Source organism: Ammospiza caudacuta, chromosome 5 (genome assembly GCF_027887145.1).
Source record: "Ammospiza caudacuta isolate bAmmCau1 chromosome 5, bAmmCau1.pri, whole genome shotgun sequence".
Classification (NCBI taxonomy): Eukaryota; Metazoa; Chordata; class Aves; order Passeriformes; family Passerellidae; genus Ammospiza; species Ammospiza caudacuta.
Genome location: NC_080597.1, coordinates 65,707,689 through 65,730,290, shown reverse-complemented (window position 1 = coordinate 65,730,290; position 22,602 = coordinate 65,707,689). Strand labels below are relative to the sequence as shown.

The 22,602-nt window shown below is 36.5% G+C and overlaps 1 protein-coding gene across 1 annotated transcript in view; it reads right to left on the bottom strand.

The window, feature by feature from the left end:
• CCDC146 (coiled-coil domain containing 146) overlaps window positions 1–22,602 on the bottom strand; it is a 58,506-nt gene that overhangs the window by 16,418 nt on the left and 19,486 nt on the right. Inside the window, exons 3-9 of the mRNA XM_058805960.1 lie at window positions 18,844–18,926; window positions 14,429–14,635; window positions 6,442–6,499; window positions 5,735–5,908; window positions 5,074–5,147; window positions 3,789–4,016; window positions 2,714–2,900 (exon numbers count right to left, since the gene is read on the bottom strand). Of these exons, the coding sequence (XP_058661943.1) occupies window positions 2,714–2,900; window positions 3,789–4,016; window positions 5,074–5,147; window positions 5,735–5,908; window positions 6,442–6,499; window positions 14,429–14,635; window positions 18,844–18,926 (1,011 nt within the window). The remainder of the gene's footprint in view (window positions 1–2,713; window positions 2,901–3,788; window positions 4,017–5,073; window positions 5,148–5,734; window positions 5,909–6,441; window positions 6,500–14,428; window positions 14,636–18,843; window positions 18,927–22,602) is intronic.

The window sequence follows — 22,602 nt, the reverse complement described above, 5'->3', positions numbered from 1 at the left end:
CAACTACTTACATGATATAACTTGTAAGACAAAAAGCTGTACTAGCCTCACTGTAATTAACTTCACTTAAAAATTCTTTATGGTTATAAGAAAGCAAGAAAAAAATGCATCAGGCTAACTATGATGGAATATAATGATGCCTCTGTGTAATTGATGGGGACAAACAATTTAGCAGGAACTGCTCATAGGAAAAGGAATAGTAATTTTAAAATAAAAGAGGGAGGATTAGATATTAGGACAAATTTTGTTCAACAAGGGTAATGAAACACTGGGCCAGCTTTCCCAGAGAGGTGGTTGATGCCCCATCTCTGGAAACATTCAAAGCCAGGCTGGACTGAGGTCTGGCCAATCTGATCTAGATGAAGGTGTCCCTGCCTACTGCAGGAGTTTGGACCAAATAACCTTTAAAGGTCCATTCCAACCCAAACGATTTTAATTTCAAATCTGTAATTCATATAGATGGGAAAAAATTGCATTTAACAACACACCTGGAAGATATTCAAAGATAATACACACAATCCTGTGATATCTTGCTCAGATCACAACCAGATGTTAGAGTTCACTATAAATAATACTGATAGGGAGATATTTTGCACTTGTTATTTTCCCTTCTGTGATAGTATTGTAAAATTAAATTCTGTTCACTTGCATTATGGCAAAGGGAAACAAGAGACACAGTACAGGTCAAATTGTGGAGTTACTTTAGTTTCAGCTGCAGCTCTGAGATTTAATTTGACTTAAGTTTACTAAAATGTCATTTTAGCCTGTCCTTAGAAAGCGACTTTTGGTCTTGTGTAGGGATCAAAAATAACTTTTCTGTGAAGCATATATTAATTACCACTTCTGCTGCGTAAAAATAAAAAGCTCATCTAAACATCCTTAATCTGTTAAGGTTCACATAGGACAGGGCTAAACGTAGGCACCTTTGGCTGTCTCTGTGCTGGCCTGAGCAAAGAGAACTCTCCCCATGGAGAGGAGCAGCAGCTCTGCCCCAGGCTGGAGGCAGCAGCACCAGCAGTTCTCTTTCACACACAATTCTGGTGTTTAGCAATAGCTGACCTTTCACAACCAACGTACTAACGAGAAAAACACATTTGAAGGAAGTGCTCCTGTAATTTCCTTATTCTACAAACTAGTCATTCTGCACTTAGCATATGATTCAAAAGAAGAAATTTAGGGAACCACACTGATGTACTGCTGCTTCTGCAATCACATATTTATACAAACAATTCATTCTTGTGATTTTTTTTTTCACTTTGAAACACAATGAATAAATGTAAATCTGGGGGTTTAAGTGGTTAAAGAAATTTTATCTACTTAAAATACTGGTTTTAAATTTTTGCTAGGTGTGCTCCCAAGTCTTACAAATTAAAATTATCCCAATATAGCAAAAGCCAAGCAGAATCAAGTTGGCCACTTGACTTCCTTACTGCAGTACTGTATTTCAATGCAGAGGAGCAGTGATTTCACAATTGCTCTTCTAACAGAGCAATCAAAAGGAATCAAAGAAAATATGGAACATGGGAGGATGGGCTAAAATAACTCTGTTGCTGTGGCTATTTGCATTAGAGTAGCATCCTGCAGCTTCTGGTGTAAAATACTGATCAGAATTCCATTTCTGTCTCATGGCATTCCTTTTCCCTTACTCCTCATGATGATGGTTTTTGTAACACACATACAAGGTCTTGCCCTTCCACAGGGTGAAGGAATTGGGCTGGGATGGGTTTGGCTCTCACCCCAGGCTGTGAACTCTAACCACAGCTGCTGGTGAGTTATGGCATTTGATTTTAGCATTACATGTTTTTAAACAATTGTGGCTCTCCATCCAGGAACATTTCCTCAATGGGAACACATGCAAAAATACCAACTCCCAGATTCTCTTAGCTGATACTGAACAGAAACTCTTTAAGCATTAAGATCAAAGTCTGGAATATGAGTCAGCCCTTTAATCATTATTCAAGGAAATTCAATCCAAAACTTTGTTGTATTGAAACTTTGTTTTTCTAGAGCTTTCCTTCCTTCTCCCAGGTGAGCTTATATTACTAGGCAATGCACAAGTGAATTCAGGAGGAATTTCAAGGGAGACAAAAAAATATTGTTCAATAATATTAAATATTACCAAGTAATAATTGGAGTTGTTTAAATAGCAAAGCTTAGTATATATGATATTTGATGTGTATAGCTATTTTTTAAACTTTACAGTTATGTAAGACTCTTTTCTGCCCTGAATTGCTTAGAAGGACCAAGAAAAATTTGAAGGACAATGTCAAGGTAGGAAACATCAAGTGCTGTGAAAAAACATTCACCTGACTAAACAAAATTAATTTTTTATGACTCAGAATTTAGACTGAGCAAGGAGCAAGTATAGGAGAAAATATATATAGGAAAGAGAGAATGGAAGAACCAGTGATGAGAAAAAGAAAATATAAAACCAGCAAATTTTTAAGAAATAATTGGAAGCGGAAAAGAAAGAAAATGCTTTGAATACACAAGAAGAATAGCACTTCCCTTTATCATAGTCAAAAGACAGTAAAACAGAAAAGAGTAATGCATTACTGAAAGAGGAATGCGTGAAATACTAAAGCAAGGAGGAAATGAGGAAAATGAAATAATGGTTTCGCCCCTTTTCCCTTGTAGGACTGTCAAGAGATTTCATAGAAATATTTCTTAGGAGAAAATTTACATTCTTTATGATCAATACTTTCATACAAACCTCTGATTTGAGTCTTTTATGTGTTGCCTTATCTGCTTCCAAGGAATCCCAAATGCTTTTCAGTTGTAACTCTAACTTTTTTAAACTTTTCAGTTCTTTATCTTTCTTTGTTTGATGGTTACTGAGAATATCTTGTTGATTTTTGTTCTCCGAGACACATTTATCCAAATTATTTTCCAGGATTTGTCTATATAGACAGACACAGAATTTTAGAAACAGGTAACTTAATCAAGACATATGTGTAAACAGGCACAACTATTTTAATGGTTTTGAGTACCTCATTACTATGGCTCAGCAAGACAAATTTGTAAACTACATACAAAAATTACCTAAAAAGGTAGCATTTTTATAACTATAATCAATTTTGTCAGTGAGGTCCCACAGTCTGTTCTAAATATGCTAAAAATGTCAGCAAATCTAATACACATAGGAAGAAGAAAACATTTTTCATATAAGAGAACATTTCAAAATAAGATGCCGTGGGCCTTCAATACAAAGCTTGAAAAGCAAAAATTGTTGCTGAGCATATGGCCAGAATTGCAACTATACATCTCCCTCTGCAAAGGTGGAATCATTGGAAGCTTGTCTTCAACCTGACAGTTTATTTTACTTTACCAAGTAAATAGAAAATTATAATTGAAGGGAAGATGATTGACCAATCCCCACTGAAATTCAGGACTACATGAGAGAAGACATCTGAGCCTCATTTGAAAATGAAAATACTGAAATACTTTATTCTTCTTCAAATTACTTTCAGTGGGTTACACAGGAAAGAAAATGTGTGCACTAAAGAGAGAATCTCTCTAAAATACTTCACTTTTAAGAGCAAAATCTCATAGAATTTTATCAAATGCTTATGTTTTTTGATGTTCTTCTTCAAGCCAGATCCTAAATTCCGTATTCCAAATTTTTACATAAACATTTTGGAAGTGAAAACCAAGCCTGATAATTTATAATTTGCACGGGATGCAGCATGAAACTTGAAAATAGAAGCAACAACAGAAAAAAAGAAATAAACTTTTGAGAATAGAGAATCATTCACTCTTTCCATATGGCTCATGTCTCCTACTCTAACCTGTCTGATAGGATGGCAAATTCCTTCTCTGCGTTAATTTCTAGTGATTTTGTCAAATTATTGCATTGTCGTTCATTCTTTTGTATCAAAGTTTGTCTCTCATCCATTTCCTTCATTACTTCTTTTTTTTCTTGCAAAATCTCTTCAGTCCTTTTTTCAGTGGCTCTTAGGGTGCTATTCAATTCTTCTATTTGGTCATTAAGGGCTTCATTCTGCTTCTCTGCATCACTGTGGATATATTTTAACAAAGCAGTAAGGGTTAGATTTTCCACATGCATATTTAAAAGACAAAATGTAAGTTGCCAGTTTTTGTGGACATGCAAAATAATTTCACAATAATATATGTCAAATGTTTGAAATCAGACAGTGAGAACCTTCAAATTCCAATATAGTCCAACAATAAAACTGCAGATAGCCATGGGGCTATGGGACAGCTTAGCACCATGACAGTATTAAAAGAGTTCAAGGAAACTGGTCTCTGTCAATATTGCTACATACATGGGTGTGACATTTCTAACCATTCTTCCTAAGAACTGGGAACTCTGGTTAGTTTATTCTGTGATGTGACACAAATATACAGACTCATTTAAATATTTCATTAATAGCAATCTGCACAATGCAGGTTTTATAAATTGCTTTAGAATTGCTGTAACACTATAGGGCAAACTTCTTAGATTTATGATGGCAGAGTTGCATTAAGTAGAGTAGTGAGCAAAATGTAGAAGAAAACCATCATACAAGTTTTAAACTGGAGAAATTTAACAGTCAAACAGTTGATGTGTTATTACAGATAGGGACTGGAAGCAAGAGACACAAACTTCAATGTAAGCCTGTGCATGAAGAGGGTACAAAACCCTTCGTTCATCTGGATGGCAACTGGGCTGCTGGGATCTGTGGGTGACCTGGCTGAAACTGCACAGAGCTAATTTGATTTTACACTTAGAGAAAACAGCACATGCCATGCTTCAGAGGAGAAGAACCCCAACTTCATGAGAGAGAGGAAGAAAAGACTGGCTGCTGGCTTGCATTTCCCCTGATGAAGTATTAGAGTCTACAGCTCATGTCAGGACCTTACAGCAAAGCAGCTGTGCCTCCACAGCTGGTACAGGACTAAGGGAGAATGGGTTTGCAGCTCAAGCCACACTGTCAGCTGTGGAATTGTTAGTTTAAATGTTGATCCTAATTTTAATCAACAACCATCCTCAATCATTTCTGTAACCAAGGGATGAGAAGAAGCAATGCATATATATATCCATGTATATAGAATTATTTATTAAAAACATACATTTTTTTCTGTTTCAACTTCTCAGTTTCTTTTGCAAGTTGCTTTGGAACACCAAGGATCCTAACTAGCTCAGCCTAGTAACAAAACAGAAAGGTTTGATTAATAGCTTCAAAAGCTAATGAGTTTTCATAGCAGTAATATGAATTTAGAACTGCTGTGAAAATCAGTAGGAAACATTTTTACTTGTTTGAGTTTTTCCCAGAGAATTGTAGCTCCTACTTTTAAAACTGAACATTGATGTTTATAATTTAAGTGTATCTTCAAGATAAATGTTATGCTTGAATATTATGAATACATCTTATTATGCCACTTATACCATGGAAGGAAGCAGACCCAGATATATTTTTAATTCTCAGTGTAAATCTGTATTAACTGTAATCTGAACAACCTAAAATAACACAACATAACTAAGATGTCTTTATAGAAAACACTTTTTAATCAAAACCATGACTCTTAGTATTTCCTACAGGAGCAATAAGGATATGGCACAGCAGCATGTTTCATGCCTATTGGAAAATGGTCTGATATTTAATATAATGGCACAATTAGTTTGGAATGACAACATCCAGAAGATTCACTGCTCCTTTGGGCAAAACCTGGACCCACACACACACATGCACACACACTCACAGATACATAGGCACAATTAATTTTGTGTTACTTTTAAATAAGTATGCATCTCCTGAAGCTTTTTCATTTCTTCCTCATCTGTCAATATCATCTTTTCTTTGGATGAAACAGCTTCTTTCATTGAATCAATTTCTGCTTTCCTCTGGATTACTTCTTCGCTGAGCTCATCACAACTTTCTTTCAACTGTTGAACTTTATCATTTTTCTTTAAAAATGAAGTAAAAGACCAGATTAATTGTATTTCCCCTTTTACATTTTGCAGGTTTCTGATAATACAGACTCACTACCATTGGATGATGATAACATTTTTAGTGACAAGATACAAAATGTATGTTCTTTACCAGATGAGTGTTTCTTCTATCAATACTAACAGAATTTATTTCCAACAAAGCCACAAATATTCCTTAGGACTTATGACAACAAATGTATTTTTCATGTTCACGTCCTAGAACCAAAAACCTGCAGCTACCTTTACATGCAGTATCTATTTGCTGAATATAGTAAACATTTCCTTGGGTAAACAAAATTCCAGATCTTTTCTGAATCAGTTATTTACTAGTTATCAAAATTAAATGATGTAATATAGCCTATAAAATCTATTTATTTTAAAATTTATTTTCTATATATTCTATTTAAAATAAACTCTAGAAATGCACACTGAGAAAAAAGTTTCTGTGATTTTTTTATATGTTAGTTGACAGAATACAAAACATTGCTTTTCTCATGTTTCATACTTACCTTTTCTTTTGACATTCTTTCATATTCATCTTCCAGAAGCTTTTTTTCCTCTCTCAAACTACAGTAAAAATCAAAGCAGAATGAAATATACTAGTAATAGAATAATCATTACTGTAATACAGTAAATGGTAAAAAAGTATGAAAGCCTATGCTGTGTTAGACTAAAACACATGGTGAATTAGAATGAAAGGTGCTCAGTTTTAAAGCAAGTTTGCTGACTGGTGGCTGGGGATCCTGAAGGTCTGGGTATGTGTATATGGAAGTGCACAAATCTTTTTCTACAGTGCACACATCTAAAATTTGAACCTGATTTTTCTTAGACTGATTTCCTCCTGCAGGGGTGCATTCATGCCCCACTCACCCTTGCCTTTTCCTAGTGGCACCCTACACCCACAGTTCCTCCCAAGCTCAGGAAACAAAATGTTAACACAGAAATGTGGCAAAGGGAGAGAGGAGATGGGTAATAAATAGCCACAAAGACATCAAGTATCAAAGAAAGTGCAGCTGCTAGTGAGACACCTTCTTGTTCCTATGAATGTTTTCACATACACATTTACTCTTCAGACAACTGTAACTGAAGCTCCTCAAATCTGGACTGGATCCTGTGGGAAAAAAATCCTGAAAAGTGGCAGGGGTTATAGGCTAAGCCAAAGGAGTGTGGTAGAAAAGTAAATTGAATACCCACAGTCATCTTAACCTGTATCCAAAACTAAATTGCAATTTAATTTCAGGCAACAATCAAGACAGATGCTGAAGTGAAGAAGGAAGAAAGGAAAAAACAGGAAAGATTAGACCTTGTGGGTGTTCAGTAACGCTGTCCTGAGAAAGATGAAGGAATGGTTATAAAAAGGGAGCTCAGCCAACAAGTTTGTTGGATTTAATAGGGAGCTTTTTGGTAGCAGGTTGGTAAATACTGCCAAATACAAAACGATCCCTTCTGAAGGTGGATCCCCAGGGCATGCACAGAACAGCTGTGCTCCTGTGTAGGTAAATGGGCTGCAGCAGTCTGTGTGCCATCACAACCAAACTTCACTGAGTCCTCTGCCCCAGGTATAGCAAAGAATCAACTTCAGTGCTTCAATTCATGTTTATAACTCCAGTAGGAGGATGTGCTGGTCAACTTTTGTTGAGACTCATGGCAGTCCGGCAGAACAAATAACTCTTTAAATTAGGGAAGAATTAAGAGAAAGGGACAAACTTCCATAAAACAGTTGTGTCACTTGGAGCTATAACAATGGCAAGGGACTCCTGGGCATCCCCACCCACCCAAGGCAGCCATTACAGTGACCTCATAATGTGGCTGATACAGAAAAGAGGCAGCTGATTGCTATTTCTTTTTTTTTTTTTCTTCTGAAACCTTCCAGCAGCAGTGCAAGACTTTGCATGGTGGTGGTGGTTCAGGTTTTAGAAAGTGTGTGGGCATGGGAACAGAGATCAGTCTCCCAGCAGCCAACCTCATGGAGGACCATCCCTAAGACCTTCTGCTCAATCCTTTAGCAGGGCTGATTTAAGATTCCCTCCTCCATGCCACCACTCCCACTCTCTCAAGAAACTCTTTCTTGAGTCCCCCAACAAAAGGAGTGAAGCTTATACCTGGAAGTCTCACGAAACATATTTCTAGTTAAGGAAAGGAAATAGTGAAAAAAAGAGAACTGGGTTAGTGGTGTTGTAATATAAACAAAACAACTTCTCTCCCACAAATAAGAAACTCTGGCTCAGATGAAGAGCAAAGAGAAAAAAGACACAGGGTAGATGTTGTTGACGTACAGCATGTATGATATTTGTATGGGCAGACTACAAGTATGCCTCTACAGGGACTGGTAAAGACAAAAACTAATTTGAATGTCAGCATTTGAACACTCACAGAGTGACCTAGTTTGCAGAACAAAATCTTTTAAAGAAAAGGGTTGAATTTAAATCAATTTTCCTTCAAATCTGATAAAATTAATTTTAAAAAATTCAAAAATTCCAAAATCATCTTCCAAACCCGTTTTGGCAGTTCTTCTAATTGAACTCCTTGGGACTGGCATAATCACACTAAGGATAATGAATGCCCACTTTGCACAAATATCCATAACTGTTTGACTGCCACAAAATATTATTAAATAAGTCCTGTGCAAAATGATTAAAGAAGTACTGCAGGGCTTGTGGTTAGTCTGTGCTGTGCCCTCTTTAATATCACGCTGGATGATCAAAAAAGCAATACCAAATATCAGGAGGGAGAGCAAAGCTGACACTGTTTTCTTTTGTCACATTCCTCACTCATGAGGACAGATTCCTGTGGAACCATTCCAGTTTCACAACAAAGACTTTTCCATCCAGCAAAAGTAAAATGATTTGAACTTGATTTTCTGTGACATAAACAAAGGCAACACTGAATAACAAGGGCCAAGTTACCTAAACAGCTGGCAAACCAGCTACTTCCATACAAAAACCAGTGGAAGTGTGAAAAGAAAAAATGGCTAAAAAGAAATAAGTTAAATCTCTCCCTTTTGAGAATGAGTTTGATCCAGCTGCCCATAGCCAGAAGCCAGGCAGCCCTATGCTAGCATCCCTACTTCAGGGCTTCCTTACTGTCAGGGAGAAAAACTGGGACCTCCAAAGGTCATCTCATGTTCCAGGTGACAGTTTTAGGATGACATGAATCACCAGTTGAAGACTGGTGATATATATATATATATATATATATATATATATATATATATATATATATATATATATATATATATATATATATATATATATATATATATCTGGACCCCAAAGGGGAGGCAGGGTGATTAACATACATTTAGGAATCAAATAAGATTCTTCAAATAATTGAAGTTTAGTCTCTGATTTAACAGATGAACAGAGAAGGTTAATGTAAGATAAGCACAGAAATTCTGGTTCTTCCATTTAGCATTTGAATCTTATAATCTTTGTTACATGGATATCAACCTCCTGACTGTTTTATTTAGACATCAATTGCAACAAGCAAAACAGTTGCAATTGGCATTAGGCATTTAAATTTCCCATTATTTTATAGCCCTTCTCTGATGGATGTATTTTTCAACATCATGTGGATTTTATTATTACCATTGTTATACCTCTAACAATACACACAATGGAAAGAAGATTAAACTCTTAAGTTTAGGCATTAATGTGTGCAAATGTTTCTAACATTGCTCTTCTTATTTTATGAAGCCTGATAACAGTACTGTACATGAAAAGCTGTCAGAGGGGCAGTTGTAATGAGTTAAAAAAAGGCAGTTGGAAAACTGGGTCATTAATAAAAATACATTCCATATTTTTCCCTGAGAGACATTTACAGCTGCAAGCTGACACAGAAATAAAAAAATTAAGACAGAGAGAATAAGAAATGTAGGGGTAGTTGTCAACAGAAGTCCATTTCACTTCCTCAGCTCACAAAATAACCACAACACTGTCAGCATTAGAAGTCCCATCATGGAAGAAGTGAACTCCTTCAGCTGCTGTCTCTCAGAGCTGGGATTGCCTGGAAATCCACAGAAGGTGTTTGGCACCTCACAACTCTAATTCAGTGACCACAGGTAGAAGTTATCCCAGCTGACAAGCTGCCAGCATGAGCTTCCTGTAAGGCTAGGAGCTGTAATTAATTTGTAGGTACCAGAAAATGCAGTCACAAGACCAGCTGATAACTTCAGCTGTGGTGCTATTTATTTTACTTATGGCCTGTAATTCTTTACTAGAGGAGCTATGGATAATAGCTTAACTTTTCACTTTCTAATTATTGAGTGACTAATACAGAAATAATTACAAGTGTTGAAATAGTTTTCCTTATTTGCAATGCTTCTACAAGGACAAAATCAGTTTTGCAACCCTGACTTGCATGCAGTTGCAGAGTGCTTCAGTGAGGAGCTGTTTTGTTACCTGAACAAATCACTTTAAGAGCTGGAGATTGGACCTAGTCTTTCAAATAAAACTGTTTTCAAGCATCAGGCACCTTTAATATCACAAACTCTTGTTATAGATAAATTCACTAAAAATTAATTGCTTACTTTTAAATGAATTGCTTAGATGATAGATTTAGATTTAATATTATTTCTCAACAATAAACAACTGTTGATACCATTGTGTAACAAAGAAAACCAGTTCTTTATTTTGTCTCATAAATCAACTCCAAGACTCACACAAACATTAAAGTGAAATGTCTCCTTAAGCCAGAACAAATCCTTGCTGATCAAACTGATTGTTCATTTCTTGTTCCACTAATTTGATTTTTTGATCTATATTCTTACTTACTGAGGCTTCTTATCAATTACACGAAGAAATGTCATGGCTCTGAATGCAATTTCAGCAGAACTGAGTGGAGATGACTCTTTTCCCCTTTACTTTATGACCCTTGCCAAGTACTTTTTGAGAGGGAGAATACTCCCAGAGTCAGCTCTGACTTTGGGATGGTGGCCCAAGCTTTATGATAAGGTCAGTAAAATCCTTCCAACCCTTGTTCTCCCCCTGAGCTCTGAGGCAGACACACCAGCAATGAGCCCAGTACTTCCATATGGCAGAACAGGCCACAAACTGGGAGAGGAGGCACATAGCTACAGTGGGAACACACCCCAAACATGCACTCACCCTCAGGGTGACTTCCCTGACAGCTGAAGAGTGTCAAGAAATACCCTAAATACCTCATGTACCTATTGAAATGATGAAAAAACTCACAAAAGAATTAAGAAGCAAATTTTTCACAGTAAGAGTGGTCAGATACTGGAATCATTTACCCAGTGAGGTGGTGGAGTCATCATCCCTTGAAGAATTCAAAAAAAGACTGGATGTGGCACTTGCTGCCATGATCTAGTGAACAGTTAGAACATCGACTGGACTTGATGATCTTATAGGTCTCTTCCAGTCTTGAACTTCTGTGATTCTGTGATTCTGTGAAAATTCCTGAAAACCTGATGATACTTCAATGCTGAAAGCAATTGCATTTATTCTGGGAATGCTGACTATTCATTGGAACTATAAAGAATTAAAGCAGAAAATGAAATATTTTCAGCTGTTCAGAAAGGTCTGGAAAAATTGTTTACAGAGGCAAGCAAATGGGAAATTAAATAGGGATAGAAGAGTATGAAATATTAAGAGACCTTGAGACTTTTGCTAATGTTAAGGCATATCTGTACGGCTCCTCGAGTGTGAAATGTTGTTGTCAGATTTGAATCAAAGTTCAAATAAGGTGCTAAGTACTCTTAGATACCAGAGAAAGTGAACTAAGGCAGGAAATAAAGTCATCAGAGATAAGAGGGATGCTTCAGAGAAATAAAGGTTTACAGAAACAGGGGAACAGAGATCTGCAGAACCAGGGAAACAAGATCAGATTTCTCACTTCCAGCTCAGCACTAGGTCTGAGTAGACATTCTAAAAAAAGGATAAAGCAGTAGATAAGAAACATAGATAAACCCTTCAAAACCTTTCCCCCTCTATGTTCCCTGCCTGCTATACATATAAAAGTAAATAAACAACATGTTTGTTTTCAGACTGAACAGCCATTAGTCATAATTCCCAAAGAGAAATTTACTTGTAAGCGCCAAGCACAGCTGGGACTGTATTAACACAGTTGGACAACAAGGCAAACTGTGTTCCAGAGAGATCAAGGGCCAAGAGAGGTTGGGCCGTGACTTTTTATCCTGAGAAATTAAGAAAACCAAACAGCAACCTAACAGCAAACTTCTAATACTTTTGATGGAGCTTCCCTCCCCTCTGTGACATTGTCCATGCACCAAATATTTCAGAAAACATTGCTTTACTCTTTGGATAAAACCAGCAAGCATATGGATCTTCATTTTACATCAGTGTTACTATTAGATCACCTGCTACTCACAACTCTGTTCTGGATATTCACTTTCACTGTCTTTCACAGGCACCAAACTCATCCCTCCGTTACAAACATGTATTCACACAAATAATCTGTTTTTTTTCATAGTCCACTTCTCATTTCTTCCCTACATTCACTCACCCATTCTTCACACATATTGTGCTAGTCCTGTTCATTCCAGACTAGTCCAACTCAAAATCAGTATAATTTCTTGAATATTTCTGGAATTTCTCTCCCAGTAAGCAAATCCACATATAACCAAGGCACATCCTTCTCAGTCCACACCCAGAAAACACATAAGACCCAACGCTACCATCAGATTCCAAACAGGGAACAAATAAATAATCTGTAGCTCCCGAGTTTGAAAAATTGGTAAATTAAAAGGGCAAAGGGTTGGACAAAAGAGATCTATCAAACCATTCTGCAGCAGTGAATCAGTTGCTCATTGTCTCATCCATTACAAGAACTGCAGGGCACTACATGAAGCTGTAGGGGTCAGGTTAAAAAAGTAAGGAGGTGGCAGCTCTTACGTAGTTAATCTGTAGAACACTTTGCCCAGCATGTTGCAGTGTCAGAAGTTTGTTCTGGAGGAGACAGGAGAAGTTCAAAGGAATAGAGGTCAGCTGAGGATTCCCAAACACAGAGGACTGCATTTGGCTCATGAAATCCCCACATCACGAGAGGCTGGAGCTGCAGTTTTGGTTTCCATTAGATAATGCACCTCACAGACCTCTCTGGTCAGACTCTACAGCTGGGTTTGATCCTGGCCAATACATAAGACATAAGTTTCTTACTACAGTGAAGGAACATTTTTTACAGCATGACTGACCCGAAAAGTGGATTTTTAATCTGCAAGACAATCAGTTCATATATAAAAATTAATCCAGTGCAAGGATGTGCAGGATAATTGAAATAATGCCAAAACTGCATTTTGTATAGAATAGAATTCTCATTTTCACTGGAGATAGAAAATAGAGAATGGGAAAATAGTACCTAAACATATAAATCCTCACAATTTTTTTGGAAATCGATGCAAAATCAGAGAAAAATGGTGAAAAGATACATGAGGACAAATGGTTAAAAAGCATGATACTTCTAAAGAACTCATTTCTGGACTGCTTGGAAATTGCAGTAAATTCTGTATTTAATAATTATTTCAGGAAATTTCATGTTTCTTAGTTATCTCATAGCAAATAATTTTTTCCAGATGCTTTCCATGTTTCTTTCCCACTCCCAGTTTGTTTCATTCTCAAGTTTCTTTTTCTCTTAGAGCAAACACTTGGCTCTATAAAACCAAAAAAAATGAAGAAAGAATTGCCAGCAAAACCTGCTCCATGCAGTGTGTACAGTGTTACTGATATCCTTGCAGAATAATAATCTTAACTGCTGAGATGCTGACATTGTGTGCTTGTGTTTATATACATACCAATGACACTACAGCTGAATTGAAGATGGGTAAAAATAACAAGTCCCCCACAAAATAAAAATCTAGGTTTCATCTAGGTACATTATTTTTACAAATGCAATACTTCTGCTTGTAATTTTACTATAAAATATGCAGATAATTGAAATGTATACAATGCCAAGCTCATTCTAGACTGTTGTCTTTATATAGAAATGTTAAGATTTCACTCCTTCCACAGCAAATTTATCATTTTTCTAATATTAAAATATACAAGTACTTCCCTTTGAATACCTGAATAGAAAAACTTGAACACACAGTGCTAGTGATGTTAAAAATAGTATTGGGTCCATTTATGACATTGTTCCATAAAATCCAAGCCAACAGGTCTCTGAGACACTTTAAACATTTGTATTGAAGGTGTTCTAGGCTAGATTTGCTCATGTTAATTTTCCCCACCTAAATATTATTCATCCAATGCAGTAAATTTTAAACTTAGCATTTTAAATTTAAGCATTTCAAAGAACCCCATCCATGTTCTAAATTTAAAACTATCTACAAATCTGACCATGGCAAATTTGTTCATCACTGACATGTTGCTGTGACAGGGGAAAGTTTGTGGCAATTCATTTAATGACAGCCATCAAGAAATGTGCCCATGTAAAATGTAAAGGAGATTGATTTTTATTCTATTGATCACCTTTTGACATTACCTATGATAAAATCAGCAGCATTTGACCACTTTCACCTACCATTCTATCTTCAACCGATTTTCATTCACTCTTCCTTTAGTAGCATTGTATTCACTTCGGCAGCTGAAAAGTTGTTGCCTTATTTGGGAACCTTCACTGGGAGCTTCTTCAGAGAGCTGTTCTGCTTTTTCCAGTTCACTTTGTTGTTCCAGTTCTGCACTCAGGCGTTCAGCTTCCTGCAACAGATGGCTCTCAGATTCCTGTAAACTGCATTAAATAGACTGGTTTAGAACTAGTCAAGGTGAAGCACAAGCTTTGTATTTATACTTCTTTACATACCTATAATATTTAATTGAAGGTTTGCAAGATGAGATGGAATTAAGATCTGTATAATTTTGCTGACCTTCTAGCTGACCCTGGCTTGGGCAGGAGGTTGGACCTCCAGAATTCTGTTCAAACCCAAATCATCCTATGATGCCACGAGAGCAGTGGAATCTGATCTCAAGGGGGTTTTTCTGCATACCTACAGTTGGAGTGAGATTCATTTTATCTAATTTTAACCAGATGGCAGACTGTTACTTAGTCAAATTTATTTGTCTAACACTTCCTGGACAAAAATGAAGAGACAAGGAATCCATTTTATCCTAATAAGTGCCAAAGGTTAGATCTGATGAAGACTGGAGGCCTATAATAGTGAAGTATCCACCAGGACAAGGCCCAGTCTGGACTATATGACAACTTTAAGTTCTTAATTAACACCAGAACATCTACCCAGTGATGACCCAGCAGTCTTGCTACTGCTGTAGTGCCACCAAGACCTGAAATAACTCATGTTATACACACAAAAGCTGAAAAAAAATTTCTGGACATCTGTGGAACCTTATTATAAGGCCTGTAGATCAATTATCTGCTTTGTATCACCAGACTAGCTCCACAGAAACAACAAAGTAACACCTGTCAGCGTCTGGAGACTGGTATTCATAATATACTTAAAAACTTGTGTGGTGATAGCTGAAAACATCCTAAAGGCTGTTAGTAAAATACACTGGTTATTATGGAAAACTCTTAAAGGGAACACAATATGAAAATTCATAGACAATGCATTACACATAAACCTATGCTTTATGCTACAGAAATATTGTGTATGCCTCCTCAATATCACTATATTATGACTTTTATATAATGGTCTACTAAAATGTGTCAGAAATTATGTAGAAGAATGAAGAACTCTATCACTTGTGTTTTACTAATTAAAAATATAGTGCAATATTTTTTAAACAAAGGAACTTAGAATTTTGAGAAACATATTGAGAAAATCTAGACATAAATTTTGGCTCAAATTTGACATTTATGGCTTAAACAGAAAGAGAAATTACATATCACACCAAAGAACAGAGTTGGTAAAATGATAAAATTATGAAAAAAATACAAAATATAAAACTGATGATACTGCACAAACATAGTTGAAATAATATATAAAAAAGTTTTGATTCATGCAACATTTCTCCCTAGATAAGAACTTCCTGTTTCTAAACTAGAAAATAAGAAAACCACAGAATTCAAGAGAAACCGTGTGCCTTCATCATGAAAAAATAATTTCCTGTGTTTACACATATATGTTAAGCAAAAAATAAACAGACTTACTGACACTGGATTCCGTATAATATTTAAATCTTTAAATCTAACAGAAAGTATGCAGTTGTGGGAGAAAATATAATTGGTTGTAGTAACACACAATTTCAAACACAATTCTTTCATAACATATACACTTTACAAACAGTTACATAAACATGTAAGTAAATTCATAAAAACAAAATTTTGAGTATTTATTCTTTCAAGATAATAAAAAAAAGAAAAACAGAAACAAGAATTGAGTGTTGAATCTAGATTTTGCTCCCTACAGATGTCAACAGTATTTTCTAATTTGAATTTAATTGAAGACAATGAAGAAATAACTGCACATCTATCCAAGGTACAAATACAGAATCCCATGACTGCAAAAGTAAGTTTATGCAGTCTGATGTGGCAGCTTTTGAATTTGTGAAATAATTAGTCATTTAGCAGAGGCTTAAGATTCCCAATCTGCTAATGAATCATCATTATTATCTGAGTATCCTCCCGTTTGGGTTAACAGAATATCCATACTAGGCTCCTAAATTGAGATAATATAAATAAAATCTACAACTAGGCCACATAATTGAGTGATTAAAAAGGTTTTCAGGGGCCAAATACAAGATCAGATACTTCAACTTTAGATGCAGCCTTACTACAAAGCAGATGGGTGAGACAGCATCACAATGGGATGACAGTCTGTTCTCAGCAAACATAAATTCAAAACCACTTAAGACTTTGAAGAAAAATATAAAATATATTATCTGCCAGGTGACATCTTTCAGCTTTTAGAAATGCCAAATTGTGCCAAACTGAAAGCAAGAAATAAATTTGCCACTAAACAGAGGACTGCACTTATAGCTCTGTGTACATTAGCAACAGCCTTGGAAACTACCTGCACACAGAGTAATTGCACTCATGATTTTAGACAAATCTGTATTGTATATCAGAGACATCAGTTGCAATAGTTTGGCACAGCTGTCACAGGGAACTGTGCTGCTAAGATATATAAGGCTTTCTCCTTGAGATTTTTATGTGCTAATAAAGGAAAGAAAAAAACCACATAGAGCTTGAAAACCTCAAGAGAAATGACCTCCTGTGTCATTTCTCTTAACATGGCATTGCAACAACACTAGGAGAGATGGGCATTAATTAGGAAAGGAATTGAATTCAACTCTATTATATGAAAAAATAAGTTCTTGATCCACAGAACTGTACAGCATTTGGTAGGGTGAAGAGCAAACAATTAAAAAGCAGCATTGATCTTGTGAAGGGTTCTTTGCAGGAAGAGAATATATATACATACTGCATTTACCACCAGGACAATCCTTACAGCTGATGGAGAAAACCAGACCCTTGCAGATGTCTGGATAAGGAGGAAATGTGTGGTCCTTATTTCTTTCTGTAGAGTGTTAAGGGGCCCTTGGTACCTTGTTCATAAGGTAAGCATGTCTACTTGCTTAACATATGGACAATTGAATCCTAATTTTGATGTCTGAATCCCACTTTTGATATTCTTAAAATATACTGGAGATCATGATGAATTTTTGGTAATTGCTTTCTTTTAGCAGTAGGAGAAATTTATCTGTGAGAATTAGTGCTTGCTCACACATTGGTGTTCTGCTGTGACACACAACTACACCCAATACAGAATGGGGCATCATGATCTCTGATCCACTTTCTTACAGAAGCATGGCCAATTCATACTCCTGTAAGAATGATGGAAAGAATGAGAGATGTAATCTACCATCTAACATTTTCATGCTTTTGGTGCATTCTGTTAAGGGTAGTTTTAAGTGTGACAGAAAGGACAGCTGAGTCCTGTTTACACTTAGGCCCTATTCCACTTGCTATACACACAAAGAGATTGCCTTTACATAAATAAATGTCCCATAAAAAAGAATACTGTATAAATGCATAAAACATGTAGGAATATGTTTGTATTTTTCCAATGAAAGACTGTTTTCAAACTAACACTGGCCGAAAATCAATTAATTAGCAGCTACTGGTTTCTGCTTCAGCTCAGTGAACACCAGTGTGGTAGAAACTCTATCAATTAATCCAAACACCACAAAATATGTTTAGATTTGAGCAGTTAGAAAAGTCTTCTTGTATTTTCTAGGAACCTGAACAACACTGAAGTGTTGTTTTTAACTGTGCTTATCAGAAAGATTTGCTATCTATTCCAGTAATCTGAAATAAAGTCACGTGATGTTTCACAGTCAGAACCATATTCAAACTCTGCATTTTATTAACACAAAACCAGAAGACTCAGCTATCCTCAAAAAAACTGTTATCTAAGTATTTTGAGAACCCTTTTTCAAATTACTTTACATTACTTTGCACTTGCTGCTATTCAGACTGCCAGGAGGCACAGCAAATCCCAGCATCATCCAAATAAGGGGCTATAACCTGAATTAGTTTTAGGGTACTTAAATTAGGCTTTAGCTTGAATGACAGAATTGCCATAAAGTTTTCAATTTGGACTGTCAGTGAAAGTGGATAAAATATGGTTAATACAGTGGATATTATGGTATGCATTACAGGAATGTAACAGGAATATCATGATGCTGATTTTACTGATAATTACAGGTATGCTGTCTGTTACAGTCTGTACATCCATTCCCAATATTATTATGTTTGTATCAGAAACAAAGATGTGTTTAAACAAGTATTTAAGTATCCCAAATTAACCTGAAAGTTTCTATTAAATAGTAGTGGTTTTCAACCTTGTATTCTGGCTTCCTGTTTATGAACTATAACAGCAAGAAAGTCTTAAATGATGATTAGGCTTCAGCATGAGCAGAAAGTACTTTAAGAACAAAATGCTCTGGCTACTGAAAGTCTGAAAAGGAATATTATACCTTATCACAGCCTCATGCAGCAGGGTGTACTGTTCCTTCAGCTCAGCTACCCTGGTGTCTGTGATTTTTCCAGCAGAAAGTAGCTATGGAAGGCAAACAGACAGTTATGAAATCTCCTAAGAACTAATACTTTCATTCTGTTGCAACTTCTTATAACTGTAATTGGCAGCCTTTCAATTTATACAGACTTTGGTAACATAACAAGTTACATACACCACCAAATCAAATAAACAGACAAAAAATTGCTTATTTTCATAAAAATTCAAGGCATAAATATAAGAACATAAAGAATTCTTCTATCACAACTACAGTGCTACTTGCACTGTACCATTTCTTCTTTGACTTTTGCTCTATATTAATATTTCATGATAATTCTGTCTTTTCTTTGAACTCAGGCCATAAGTAACCTCTTTTCATTGCTTAACAGGTTCAGTTTTGGTACAAACCCACTGGCCTGCACAGGCAAAACTGAGGCCTAAAGCATCTCTGCTGGCAATAGGGTTGTAAAAAACATAGGAGCTAGGCTAAAGCTGGATTACCCCCAGGCAACAGAACACATTACCTTACACACCTGTGCAGATCTTCAGCAAACACCAAGATCAAACAGGTCCTTTAAATACCTCCAGAGACAGTGACTCAAACTCTTCCTTGAGCAGTGTGTTCCAACACTTGACCACACTTTCAGTGAAGAAATGTTTCCTAATATCCAATTTAAACCCCTCCTGGTGCAACTTGAGGCCATTTGCTTCTGCTCTATCACTTGTTACCTGGGAGAAGACACTGATCTCATGGCTACACCTCCTTTCAGGTAGTTGTAGAGAACACTAAGTTCTGTTCTGAGCCCCCTTTTCTCCAGGTTGAACACCCCCACCTCCCTCAGCCACTCCCCATCAGACTTGTGCTCCAGACCCTTCTCCAGCTCTGTTCCCTTCTCTGCACTCACTCCAGCACCTCAAGGCCCTTATTCTAGTCAGGGGCTCAAAACTGAGCATGGGATTTGAGCTGTGGCCTCACCAGTGCTGAGTGGAGCAGGACAATCATTGCCCTGGTCCTGCTGGCCACACTTTTCCTGGGTGATATTGCTTTAGAAAACCTCTCTTCCCCTCCTTTGGTCACAAGTAAGGAGAAGAAGTTTAAATCAAATTAAAAAATGTAAGCTGATCCACCTCTATAAAAGTCCATGGCTACCCTGGTGGGGCAGCAAGTCAGACCTGCAACTTCTATGGGACCCTGCCAAGAAATGAGATTATGCAGATCTCCTGAAATAAGAAGTGAAATTACTACAGCTCCAAGAAAATACTATACTACCAGTTATAATTCAACCTTCAGAATATTCAGAGGAAACCATTTAGAACTAATTCTATGGCCAAGAAGCAGAATACATGTCAATATGTCAAAGGAAGTATATATTTTCTTGATAACTGTTAAAGTTTTTTGAAGATTTGTTTCAAAATATTGCATCATAGCAAAGACAATCTTTGCTCCCTGAGACCCCAAGAATAGAAGGTCTGCCTTTCATTTGTTTGCATGAGATTAAAGATAAGCAGCTCTCAAATATTTATTTTGGCATTCTGTATGATCAAAGATACTGTTCACTTAAGTTCAAAATACTATCTAGGTATTCTGTGAGAAAGAAAATATTTCCCTTTCTCAACCCATTTCTTTCTTAGCCTCATACAGAGGTAGAGTTGTCCTGTTTGTGTGCTTTCTCCACACTCCTCTGATCTGTACCTGTGAATTACAGGTTTTTTTACTGCTTAGCTTCTCACTGCAGATCTACACCATGTTTGACAATGCTTCCACAGAAATAACCTTGCTTGTCCTGGAGGCTGTGTCTTTTTAATGTCCATAAACTCCTTACAGATTTCACACCTAATTTCTCAGTTCAGTTCAGAGCTAAGAGCTCTATTTCAAGAAGGTTGGTCCTATGCAGGTTGAAGACTTGTAGCATTGAGGACTACACAGGCTGCATGGATGGCATACCAGCATGCCAAAGGCAGTGGTCTCACTTTCCTGGAAAGTTTCATCACCAGATAGTTCCCATTACCACAGTATTTTTTGGAGAGCCATCAAAGAGATAGCACTGGGCTACCCTGGTCCCAGGATTTGTTATTAAAGTTTGGCGTACCCTTTCCTCCAAGATTCTTGGGACAGCAGAAGGGAAAGAGGCAACTGTTTGAGGGGAAGAAATAGTTTGTGGAAGAAGGGAGCAAATGTGATCCTACTCTAGAAAAATTGAATTAATTGTGATGATAAAACCAGACAAGAGATATGCCCCTGATATAAAGATATATAATTCTTTCAAGGTGGCCTGTCCCACATTAATGCTAAAATAACCAAGAGTATTTATGCACTCACAGTCTATTTTATCGCTCAGAAGCTCTCACATTGCTGGGGTGGGTGAAATGTAGATCTCCTCAGTGTAGCTATTTACATTGCTACACTGAAAAGTAAAAGAGTGAGTGAGAAGATGGAGAAGTGAGAAAAAAAAGGGCTTCTAAATGAAAATTGAGGATGACTTTCCTTTCAGTCCTGTGTTAACCATAATGCCCTTGTAAGAACTGAGGTAATTTTATTATACTGGTGATCTCAGATCTGGAGTCTGGAACATAGTTGGATAAATATTCTTGACTTGTTGAGTCTTCCAGTCCCATTCCATGTTAAATACAGTTGTATTTAACTGTATATTGCTTTTCTCAGATTTTCTTTCTCATTTTATAATGTACTGAGACACCATACATTTTCAAACACACTCAGCATTGATAAATCATCTGGATAAACCAGAATAAATTTTCCTTATCTAAATGTAGAATTACTGGAAAGTTGGATGAAGATTTGTCTTTTAACAAATGGTTGCCTGGCAACTTTCTGCTTTCCATTTCCCCATACTCCCATAAATGCAATTACATGGAATTATGTGTCTTATTACTGGATTTACTTGAATCTTTTTCTTTTAATGCAAAATTTCTGTTATGTTTATTTTACCATATTAAGTTACCCTTAACTTGCCCTTGTGATTTTCTAACTGTTACAATTTTTTATATTGCTACATGATTCGAAGTCTGGCTTTTCTACCAGAAAAACAAAACAAAATCTAACAAATCAAAACCAAACCCAAACCCAAGTTCCAAAGCATTTTTTTTCCTTCAATCAGTGAAAAGTCCCAAAGTGCTGGACATTCTATTCTATTACAAAAAATGTGGAGGAAAATTTTGCAGAAAAGGTGAAAGGGAAGGACATATCCTTAATATTTTTCTAGCAAGAAAAGGTAGATATTTTATCTCTGAGCAGGACTCATTTAAATGTAGGAGTCCATGAGAAAAACAGAGCATACTTATGTTCAAATAGCTGTTATGTACAAATGAAAAACTTTTCTCTCTACAAGTTCATATTCACTTGCTACCAACAGTTCCCCACCAGACCCATCTTCAAAATCTCCTGATGAAAATGCCAAGAAAAAGTGAGCACTATGTGAGGTTATACACTATCTGAGGTACCTCTTTTATATCCTTCCAGCTTGACTTCAGCCACATGAGCCCCTGGATCCACGGTAGTTTCTCCAAGCTTGCAAGGTGGAGATGTTAGTAAGAAAGAGAGTATGTCAGAATAGGAATGGGAATTAAAACCACAGAAGGGAGAGGACCCACCTGATAAATGAGGTACTCATCCATGTGAGCAAAACTAGCAAAATCTGGCCCTAACTTGATCAACACTTCCTCACTCTGCATTAACTGCAGTGGGCATTCTCCATTTTATCAG